Below are 12,208 nucleotides of genomic sequence, written 5' to 3' on the forward strand. Positions count from 1 at the left end.
TCATTTATTTGCACTTTATAATCTATAAATGAAGCTCTCCCTTTCTTTTTCCAAATCAAATATGCTGTTATTGTGACCACATAATAGCTTTTCATTTAAAGACATCATTGTTTCTATAATTGTTTCTACCACGGTCATGTGCTACTTTGTCATATTTTTAACTGGACTTTTCATCACACTTTCTTCTTTGACCTTTACCCCGAGAGCCTTAGTCATAACTGAAACTTTGCTGTAAGGGTGTTTTGCTACACAATTGTAGCTCGCTATTATGAGTTGTTAAACACTTTTAATGAGCTGATGTGCAGTGATGTGAAAGTGCTAATTTTACCATGAGGTTACTGGTGTTACTAGAGCATGTACTAATAAATTTGGCTAACACTGAATACATGCCACAGTAGGAGGTTAGACAAAAATGGAAGAGACCACTGATATGTTCCTTTGTGGTAATACGAATAAGCATAAAGAAAAAGTTTTGAATCTATAATTAATATTGGGAGCCTTTAAATGTCATGACTACTATTATAGTCTATTATGGATCAAAATCAATCAGAAATATTAGTGTAAATATGATGAAAAAGTTAGAAAACAAAGCAGTAGAATGTAGGCTCCCCACAATGCAGAGGTTATTTCTATAACAGTTACAACTACACATATTTTAAATCCACCAATTTCTAAGAAACAGATCCTGTCATACTTTAGTACATCTATAACATAAATCTCTTATGTGTATAATTAAGCAAAGTTAAATGCATACTTACAGAAACTTAACTGTCGACTTTCACAGAATTCTGCATATTGAGCTGAATCCATAATTCGAGTTTGTCTTTCTGCTCTCTAATAGATAAAAAGACACAAAGAAGTTTTTTAAAGCAAGTAAACTATTGTATATGTTTTCACAGCTTAAACTCAGAATCAAAGTACCATTTTCCTTTTCTTATTCTAGGTGAACAGGTTAGTACTACCACACACATCATAGTACATAAAATTACAATAACTAATACTAGGTGTGAAGCTGGTGTCTTTTGGAAATCAAGTTTAAAATATTATTTTCTGCTCCTCTGTTACTAATACTAAAACTAAAGGACCTCATTTCTAAATTTTCTAACTTGTAACATCCTTTTAAAGAAAAAGAAAATGATGAGGGAATAATATACCGAAAAGAAAAACAGTTACAAATATTATTGTCAATCCGCTTTAAAGCTGTGATTTTCAATGTCAAACAAGAATCAGCAAATGAAATCCATATATTCCCTTTCAGTTTGAATCTGGGGCTACAGTTGACAAATCCGTATTTTAGATTGCAAGAAAATAAAGAAAAAGGTAAACACAATACAGATCCTTTAATCTGAGTCCAGGTATGATTCACAGTTTGGTATAGTTTCATTTGTGGGGTTTTTGATTCAGTATAGCAGATGTTTGCTGCTTCACTGTCCCACAAGAGGTAGGATAATTATAATTCATCCATAGTTTGGTGGGAAAGACTATGACCACTTCCACTTCCTTGGTAAGGGGAGCATTTTGAAATGAGACAGGCTGGTACTTCTTGGAATGAATTTCTGCCCAGTGAAGAAAAAAAAAAATTCCGGATATTTAAATTTTTTTTCTGTTGTGGAAGAACTTTCAGCAAGTTATCTTCACCACTGTTGATGGAGCACATAAGTGTCATTTCTTCTACTGTCTGTGGATATTTTTGTATTTTGAAACAGAAATTATTCTTTTTCCTTTTATTTGCGTGAGTAGTCAATTTCAATGATATGTCAGTTGACGGAATGAATAACGGTGTACTAACTGGGGCTTAACAGAGACTATTAGGGCAGCGGGAGTAAAGGTAAAAATTACTAGTCACTACAGTGGTTCCTCCTAAGACCCCTGACTGTTTTTCCCCTTCCTTTATTTTCCTTTTCCCTTTTTTCTTTCCATCCCTCTCTCCCTTCCTTCATTCCTTACCTCCTACACATCCACATACTCACATACATACATATATGCAGGCACAAACACAGGCCTCTTCTGGTTATTTACCAACTAGGTTCAATTATCCTTTATGGGAACATACAAACATTTCATAGATACATGAGGTATATATGTATGTGTATATATATAAAGATAAAAATATAAATTATATATGTACACATATATACATATACATTTATCTTATATATATATATATATATATATACACACACACACAAACACATATGTATATATGTATGTAAATACCTTCTTGTTCATGTGTCAGAAATGCCATATCTTGGCCGGTGCAGTGGTTCACACCTGTAATCCCAGCACTTGGGAGGCCAAGGGGATGGATCACTTGAGGTCAGCAGTTCGAGACCAGCCTGGCCAACATGGTGAAACCTCGTCTCTTCTAAAAATACAAAAATTAGCTGGGCGTGGTGGCGCAGGCCTGTAATCCCAGCTACTTGGGAGGCTGAGGCAGGAGAATTGCTTGAATCCAGGAGACGGAGGTTGCAGTGAACTGAGATTGCACCACTGCACTCCAGCCTGGGTGACAGAGCAAGACTCCGTCTCAAAACAAATAAGCAGACAAACAAAAAAGAAACACCCTGTATCCTTAAGAGATATTATTGGTTTAATTAATTTTTATTTACTTGGAATTTGTTTTGAAATATAAATGCATGATCTAGTTTTTTTTCCTCTTTTTAATGTATCTGATCCATAATAAATGTTTCCTGATGAAAATAGGAAGAAAGGGAGAGTTTATTTATATGTTTTCAACATTATAAAAAAGTTACTAATGTTTTTATTTTTAAAAAGTCTCCAAGACTGATAACACTATCATTAATTTGTATCTATGTACATATGTTTGTATATATATCTGTTTGTCTGTCTCACTATAGCAGGAACCACTCAAGTTTGAATTTCTAGCTCCTAGGAAAATATCTGACACATGGCAAATAAGCAATAAACATTTGTCAGATGAACAAATGCTACTCTTTTATTATACAAGGCAAATGACTGTCACCATAATGGAGCTAGATCAAGTATGATTATCCAGTCATTCCTACATATCATCTCTGCTACTCTTCAGCTTAGTAGTCTCCTCCACCCAATATATGGCTAGACAGAAAGGACTTGGATAACTATGGGAAAAGAAAGTTCCTAAAGAGATTCTTTAGACTAACTTTTTTTCCCACCAAGTCAGACAACCAAGATTTGGCCTCTGTGTATATGCTTGGATAGCTGACATATCTGCAATAAGTGTTTCTAGAAATGAGAGTTAGGAACACTTACCCTCAGAGGTCAAGGTTTCCAGAGTTGCCAGCCACAGTATTTCAAAGATATCCATAAACATCTGAAAGACTAAATTATTATGGCCTGCTTCATTCCTTTCAGATACCCTCTCCAATGCCTATTCTCTTTTCTTCATTAAGTGTCCTATTTCTTTTTGAATTCCTCCAGCATCAAAGCAGTAACTTTTGATCTGAGGACCCCACAAAGATGACCCTAGGGCATATATAAGAGGCCATTTATCCTGTGGCTAGCACATAGCAAACACTGCATGCAAACAGCTGACTCAGCAGCAAAGACTAATAGACAATACAAAATCATGGCTTAGAGATAGAGGGCAGCTTAAAGTTTATCTTGTTCAAACTTCTTCAATTCAAAGATAAGGAAACTGAGGCTCAGAGAAGTGATTTGTCAAAGGTGACTAAGTTAGCATTGAAGCCCAGGACTCCCAATTCCTAAGTCAGCCTATTTTCATTATAAAAAGCTGTCTTCAACTGATGGTACTTTTTTATTCCAATGTTTTCCTTTGGGATGCTCTAAATAGCACACGTTGCCTTACTAAAACATGTCATGTAGCCTCTACAACTAATATGCTTGAACTATTCATAAGAAAAAAAATTAGCAAGGCTCTGGGTCAGCAAAGAATGTACAATCTGGGGGTAATCTAATGCAGAGTGTACAAACTGTAGTGTATCTGATAGTGCAAGCACATTGCAGGTGTGTAGAGATACTAATTCCATTCACTTTCTGGATGCTGAACAAGGCTGAGGCAGCAGAATCCCTAGGCTGGTATCTGGCTACAAGCTGCCTTGTCTATTTACCTTGGTGGGTGATAAAAATATTACCATTTTCTATGTGTGCCGTGATGTGAGAAAGACTGGAAGCACTGTACTAATACACTGAATATTACATGACACAACACATGAATACTATTCACAGCACGGTCAAGGGAGTTCATGAAATCAGAGATTCTTTGAGCCATGTATGCACTGACTTTGAGGATGATGAGTGATTTGGATATGCTTATCACCTAATTTATGTTTATTCCTCTCTCTTCCCCCTGAATTGTTTCAAAAAAACAAAAAAAGGAACACATTTTGGCCATATGATCCAAATAATTCATCACCTGAGGATTATATTCTCTCTTGTCCTTCCACTATCATCTTAAATACTGAGAAAGGGAGAGAATATCTAACTTTCATGAACCGTATATTCTTTAAATAGAGGAGCTGTACTTCTCTTCTAGAATCTCAGTGTTGACCCAATGGTTTGCTTAGATTTGTCTGGACCTAACTAACTAAATCAAGGGACAGACAAATGGATAGACTGAGACAAAAGAAATGCATTTAAATATGTGTGGCTGGCCTAAGACTAGAAACTGTAAGAATTGGCCGGGCGCGGTGGCTCAGCCTGTAATCCCAGCACTTTGGGAGGCCGAGGCGGGTGGATCATGAGGTCGAGAGATCGAGACCATCCTGGTCAACACAGTGAAACCCCGTCTCTACTAAAAATACAAAAAACTAGCTGGGTGTGGTGGCGTGTGCCTGTAATCCCAGCTATTTAGGAGGCTGAGGCAGGAGAATTGCCTGAGCCCAGGAGGCAGAGGTTGCGGTGAGCCGAGATCGTGCCATTGCACTCCAGCCTGGGTAACGAGAGCGAAACTCCGTCTCAAAAAAAAAAAAAAAAAAAAAAAAGAAACCGTAAGAATTAGGACCAAATTGTAATCCAATTATATGGATCCCACAGAGATGAGGCAGTTTTTAAGACAAAAATCCATTTAAAAAAATCAAGACAGTGGTCAACTATTAAATAAGTGTGGCTCTTATTTTCTGTGGTGCCCCAATTCTAGCTTTTTCTCTGCCTCTATTTAGATCGCCCGTTCTGATCCATACCAAAGTATACATTGGCAGTCCTTTTCTGTTCCTGGTACTTTAAGAAATCTGTGGAAAAAGATTCAAGGGGACAATATCCCAAGCCTAGTAAAACATCACGATCAGAATAATGCTTACTCATTATTGAGAGCAGCACAATAACCTTTACAGTATAGTTTTATCAGTTTCATTTTACAATTGAGGACACTGATTAGAGAATTTTAAGGAAAACTTTAAAAGCATACAGTTAATAGAGAGGCAAAACGAGAAGTAAAACTTGGGTCCTAAATACCTACTCTAAGGCATACAAAGTTTTTCAGAAAAGAGCTACTACTCTACATCACGTTAACTATAATAAAGATTGTACTCCCTTTAGGCTCTAGGACTAAATATTAGAATGAACACTCTTTGCTTGTTTGTTTGAGATGGAATTTTGCTCTGTCATCCAGGCTAGAGTGCAGAGGCAGGATCCTTTGGCTCACTGCAAACTCGACCTCCCAGGTTCAAGCGATTCTCAGACTGCCTCAGCCTCCTGAGTAGCTGGGATTATAGGCGTGCACCACCATGCCTGGCTAATTTTTGTATTTGTAGTAGAGACAGAGTTTCACCATGTTGGTCAGGCTGGTCTCAAACTCCTGACCTCATGATCTGCCTGCCTTGGCCTCCCAAAGTGTTGGGATGACAGGCGTGAGCCACTGTGTCTGGCCCACAAACTTAATTTGAAAAGAGTTACTTTAAAGTTAAAAAATTCATTTGACTATTCCATATAGTCATGAAACTAGATTAAAAAAGACATCATATCCTTGCAAAAGGCATTGAAAACACCAATCTCTGAAATAAAAGTCACTGAATAATCACAGATGATTTATCATGGCTTTTATTCATACTGAACATTCTCAAATTACACAATGCTCTCCTATCTCCGACGGCCACATGAATGTAAGGTCATCTTTGGATTAGTCATACTCTTGTATCTGCAAGTCCAGTTTGTCTCCTGCTTAATATGCCAATTCTACCCACTCCCCGGTTTCTTTAGGTGTCAACAACAGCATTCTTGAACACTTATAAAATATGCAACATACTTAGAGGATTTTCTGAAATTAAATCTTACTAGTGTTACAATATAGCTAAGTATTATAGGAACAAATATGGAAAAACTACCTGTGAAAAAATTATTCCTAAAGTTTTCCAAATACTCAATAGTATTTTAAAATCTAATTGAAATAGGTTTCTAAAAAGGTACAACAGAACAGTTTGTGCCTAGTTGCTCTTCTTACTGCTAGGAAGTTACAGCTTTTTCTTGTTATTGTAAAACACACAGAGAAGGCAGACTTCTATGCCAGATGAACTCATTTTCTGCATCCTATCTAAATGAAAACAGAAATGCTAATATCCCTACAGATACAGTGCCTGTTATAATTTGTTTGCTCAATACTGTGAATACAACAAACTCTCAGTACATATTTGTTAATCTGAATTTTCAGTGAAACGTTTTGACTTCAATTTATGCGAAGTTGATTGTGTCTTTGAAAAATACTTTCAGTAAGCACAATCCTCATTTGCCCTGTCTATACCACTTTGAAGTGTTAGGCTGGATTATTTATGCAGCATGCAGCTCCATTTAAATTTGGTGTGCTTTCAATGAAGCATTTTTAAAGGTTATGGAAGCTAGGTGCTGGCATACCTCTTGGCAGCTTCTCAAGATAACATGGCATGTAATTTTCTTCAGCAACACATAAATCACAGAACATAACTTTCAAACAAAGATGAGAGCATCTGCTCTTACTTCTACTTCAAAATTTTGCTATTTTCTTTTTTGAGACGGGGTCTTCCCCTGTCACCCAGACTGGAGTGCAGTGACATCATCATGGCTCACTTCAGCCTTGACTTCCCAGGTTTAAGTGAGCCTCCTGCCTCATCCTCCTGGGTAGCTGGGGCTACAGGTGCGTGCCATCAGGCTTAGCTAATTTTTTACTTTTATTTTTATAGAGAAGAGATCTCTATAAAATTACCCAGGCTGGTCTTGAATTCCTGGCCTCAAGTGATCCTCCTGCCTTGGCCTCCCAAAGTGCTGGGATTACAGGCACCAGCCACTGCACTTGACCAAAAAAATTTTTCAGTGATAGACTGGATTAAAAAAATGTGGCACATATACACCATGGAATACTATGCAGCCATAAAAAAGGGTGAGTTCAGGTCCTTTGCAGGGACATGGAGCTGGAAACCATCATTCTCAGCAAACTGACACAAGAACAGAAACACCACATTTTCTGACTCATCAATGGGCGTTGAACAATGAGAACACAGGGACACAGGGAGGGAAACATCACACACTGGGGCCTGTTGTGCTGTTCTCACTAAAACCAAATTGATCCTTTGCTTTTAGTTAGGTCACCCTTTGTCACACAGGCCATGTACTGCTGCCACCCCGCCACTCCCCCATTACTGTGCTGGCTTCCCCTCCATATCTTCATGGTCATTTAAATCATTATTTTTCTTTAAGGCCTTGCACAGGTCTCACTTCCTCTGGGAAGTCTGTCCAGTTTACACTGATTTCTCCCTTCTGAAATTATTTGTTCTTCTAGATAGTATTATACCCCTTCCCGCACTTTTCTCTGTGTGCTACTTTTGTCTCTCCTCAAAGATTAGCTGCAGGCATGTATTATTAACTGAAAAATCAAGTTGCCTACTAGAATGCATGTACCTTAATTCCATTTATGTTTGAACATACACACACATATGCACATGTGTATACTTCTGATTACACGGAAAACATCTGGAAGCATATACATTATACTTTTGATAATATTGATCTTTGGAGGTGAAATTACAGGTAACTTTAACTTTTCAATTATATGTTTCAGTAAATTTTTTTTTACAGTGAATTATGAACAGAAGAAAAGAGTTTTAAAAGTAATCATCTTTCCTCTTGAGCTCATCTTGCTTGACTTATAGGAAGTCATTAACTGTCCACGCATAAAAGTAATCAAACCAGTTACCCAAGAGGCAGAAAATCACACAGAAAGAGCAGAGGCTTGAATATACGGTTTTAGAAAAAAAATTTAAAAACTAAAAACACACATACACACAGAAAGGAGAATGTCATGCAATATTTAAGGAACCAAGTCAGAATCCTGATTGATGCAGTAGAAACCAAAAGGTCACTTAGGTTTGACCTGCAATTTTCACTGAAGTATTTAAAACTGAATAGAAATACAGTATATTTTCTATATCACAACCTTAAAAAAAATAGGTTTCCAGTGGTGCTAATTTGTTCCCCCAGAGTGGCATTTATAATATACCAATTGTGTGTGTCCAAGGTATTAAGAATGTGTTACAATAATTATATGAAGTTTCCTAAATAACTGTATACCCTAGAAGATTCAAAGGATTTAAAATAAATTTTTTGCTCAACGTGAATAACCCTCACAAGTACAAAGCCTCAGTGATTCAGAAACAAAAGGATTATTTGTGCTGCTACACCACAATAGAATTGTTTCAAAATATTGAATTCAGTCTTTTTGATCTATATCCTATGGGTCTAAATAAATTACGTCAACACAGGAGTTTTACCTTTTTTATACATTTTAAACTATCAAGAGTGAGCATTCATTGGTTAACAATATAGTTATTAAAATCAAATTTATAAATTTAAAAATGTTTTAATGTCCATTACAAATTTTTAATCTAAATTTATTAAGCCAGTAGTGGGGAGGAAAAGCTACATGTAATAAAATATTTCCCATCTTGGGATAAAATGTGTGCTAAGAAAAGTATCATTTTTAAAATAGCCTAGTGCCATACAACCTAATTCCATATCAAGTTGTAAATCCCCATGTTTACTGTTAGTACCAACTTTTACTGATGCTTCCTTAAAGTTGTAAATATGCTCTGGAGTAACTCAGTATTATCCTCCCCAAGGATATACAGAGCTCTGTCAGAACAAGGGAACCCTGCTTGCAATCCCTTTGTTGCTACCATGTGATTTATTTTAGTTTTTTCAGTAAGGACTTTTTCTATCCATGTGAAAATAAAAGTTTTTATCACAGATTAATTCATCATTTATTTCCCTCTAAGCAAGTTCCATCAGCTCTATCTTTAAAATATAAGTAAAATAAACCACTTTCATCACCTTCTACTGTCACTGCTACTACTCTAGTCTAAGCCATCATCATCAACTCTCCTCTGGATTACAGTATTAGTCTGTTCTCATGCTGCTATAAAGGACTGCCTGAGACTGTGTGATTTATAAAGGAAAGAAGTTTAATTGACTCACAGTTCCACAGAGCTGGGGCGGCCTCAGGAAACTTGCAATCATGGCAGAAGGAGAAGTGCCAAGCAAAATGGGAAAAGCTCCTTATAAAACCATCAGATCTCCTGAGAACACACTCACTATCACAAGGACAGAAGCATGGGTGTAACTGCCCCCATGATTCAATCACCTTCCATTGGGTCCCTCCCATGACACATGGGGATTATAGGAACTACAATTCAAGATGAGATTTGGGTGGGGATGTAGCCAAACCATATAATTCCTCCCTGGCCCCTCCTAGATCTCATGTCCTCATATTTCAAAGCCAATCATGCCTTCCCAATATCCCCCAAAGTCTTAACTCATTCCAGCATTAACCCAAAAGTCCATGTCCAAAGTCTCATCTGAGACAAAGCAAGTCCCTTTCACTTATGAGCTTGTAAAAGCTAAGGCAAGTTAGTTACTTTCTAAATACAATGGTGGTATAGGCATTGGGTAAGTATATTCATTCCGAATGGGAGAAATTGGAGGGGTTACAGGCCCCACGTAAGTCCAAAATCCAGTGGGGCAGTAAAATCTTAAGCCTTCCAAGTGATCTCCTTTGACTCCATGTCTCACATCCAGGTCACAATGATGCGAAAGGTGGGCTCCCAGGGCCTTTGGCAGCTCTGTCCCTGTGGCTTTGCAGAATGCAGCTCCCATTCCAGCTGCTTTCATGGGCTGTGGCTTTCCCAGGTGCATGGTGCAAGCTGTCAGTGGATCTACCATTTTAGGACCTGGAGGATGGTGGTCCTCTTCTCACAGCTTTACTAGGCAGTGCCCCAGTGGAGACTCTGGGTGCTTCAACCCCACATTTCCTTTCTGCACTGCTATAGCAGAGGTTTTCCATGAGGGCTGTGCCCCTGCAACACACCTCTGCCTGGACATCCAGGCATTTCCACATGTCCTCTGAAATCTAGGAGGATGTTCCCAAACCTCAATTCTAGACTCCTTTGCTCCTGCAGACTTAACATCATGTGGAAGCTGCTAAGGCTTGGGACTTGCACCCTCTGAAGCCACAGCCAGAGCTGTAAGTTGGACTCTTTCAGCCACAGTTGGGATACAGAACACCAAGTCCTAAAACTGCACAAAGCAGCAAGGGCCTGGGCCTGGCCCATGAAACCATTTTTTCCTCCTATGCCTCTGGGCCTGTGATGGGTTGCTGTGAAGACCTCTAACATGCCCTGGAGACATCTTCCCTTGCTATCTTGGCAATTAACATTTTGCTCCTCATTATTTATGCAAATTTCTGCAGCTGGCTTGAGTTTCTTCTCAGAAAAGGGGTTTATCTTTTCTATCACATCAAGAGGCTGCAAATTTTCCAAACTTTTATGCTCTGGTTCCCTATTAAACATAAGTTTTAATTCCAAACCACATCTTTGTAAACACATAAAACTGAATGCTTTTAACAACACCCAAGGCACCTCTTGAATGCCTCATTGCTTAAAAATTTCTTCTGCTATAAACATACCCTAAATAATCTCTCTCAAGTTCAAAGTTCCACAGACCTCTAGGGCACGGGCAAAATGCTGCCAGTCTCTTTGCTTAAAACACAGCAAGAGTTACTGTTATTCCAGTTCCCAACAACTTCCTCATCTAAATCTGAAAGCACCTCAGCCTGGAATTCATGGTTTATATCACTATTAGCATTTTGATCAAAGACATTCAACAAGGCTGTAGGAAGTTTTAAATGTTCCCAGATCTTCCTGTCTTCTTCTGAGCCCTCCAAGTCTCTAGGAAGTTCCAGACTTTCCCACATTTTTCTGTCTTCTTCTGAGGTCTCCAAACTGTTTCAACCTCTGCCTGTTAACAAGTTCCAAAGTCACTTCCACATTTTCAGGTATTTTTACAGCAGCACCTCACTACCGGGTACCAATTTCCTGTATTAGTTTGTTTTCACACTGCTAATAAAGACAGCCCAAAGACTGGGTAATTTATAAAATAAAAAGGTTTAATTGACTCACAGTTCTGCAGGGCTGGGGAAGCTTCAAAAAACTTACAATCATGGCAGAAGGGGAAGTAAACACACCCTTCTTTACTTGGTGGTAGCAAAAAGAAGTGCCAAGCAAAAGGGGGAAAGCCTCTCATAAAACCCTCAGATCTCCTAAGAACTCACTCACTATTATGAGAACGGCATGGAGGTAACTGCCCCCATGATTCAATTACCTTCAACCCAGTCCCTCCCATGACATGTGAGGGTTACGGGAACTACAATTCAGGATGAGATCTGGGTGGGTACACAGCCAAACCATATCAATTACTATAGTAGACTCTTAATGAGTCTTTCTGCTATGGTTCACATGTATTAGGTAAGTTGTCCAAGGTTGCTAAGCAATGTGTGCTGCAATCTGAAATGAGATCTGTCTTATGCTAAAGTTTATACTATTCTTACTACACAAGGGGTTTGGCAATGTGTGTATATGCTCAGTGGCGGAGGTGTATATGAACACTGAAAAATATGTATGTGTGTATTTCATTCCTTTTTATGGCTGACATGTATATATAAACATATATACACACATGTATAATGCATGTATATAAATGTGTGTGTATATGCATAATTTAAGAGATATCTTACAGAACCCTCATAAATGAAGGTGCTAAAAGCAGAGATGCTTTGACAGAAATGAGGGGAGATGACTTAGAGTCCTCCAAGGTTCTTTTTCCTCTGCAAAGAACTTCTCAATGAAATACCCAAAACTGCAAGACACAACTTGAAAACTACTGTACTATACTGCATTGCCTTCCCTTCAAGGAAGCAGCATGGTGCTTCTTGTTTCAAAACAGAGGCCATTTC

At 38.1% G+C, this 12,208-nt stretch overlaps 1 protein-coding gene across 1 annotated transcript in view; it reads right to left on the reverse strand.

The window, feature by feature from the left end:
- Positions 1 to 12,208, reverse strand: part of SUPT3H (SPT3 homolog, SAGA and STAGA complex component) — a 515,287-nt gene that overhangs the window by 128,377 nt on the left and 374,702 nt on the right. The window contains exon 7 of the mRNA XM_003923069.4: positions 759 to 834. Coding sequence (XP_003923118.1) covers positions 759 to 834 — 76 coding nt within the window. The remainder of the gene's footprint in view (positions 1 to 758; positions 835 to 12,208) is intronic.

Source organism: Saimiri boliviensis, chromosome 4 (assembly GCF_048565385.1).
Source record: "Saimiri boliviensis isolate mSaiBol1 chromosome 4, mSaiBol1.pri, whole genome shotgun sequence".
Classification (NCBI taxonomy): Eukaryota; Metazoa; Chordata; class Mammalia; order Primates; family Cebidae; genus Saimiri; species Saimiri boliviensis.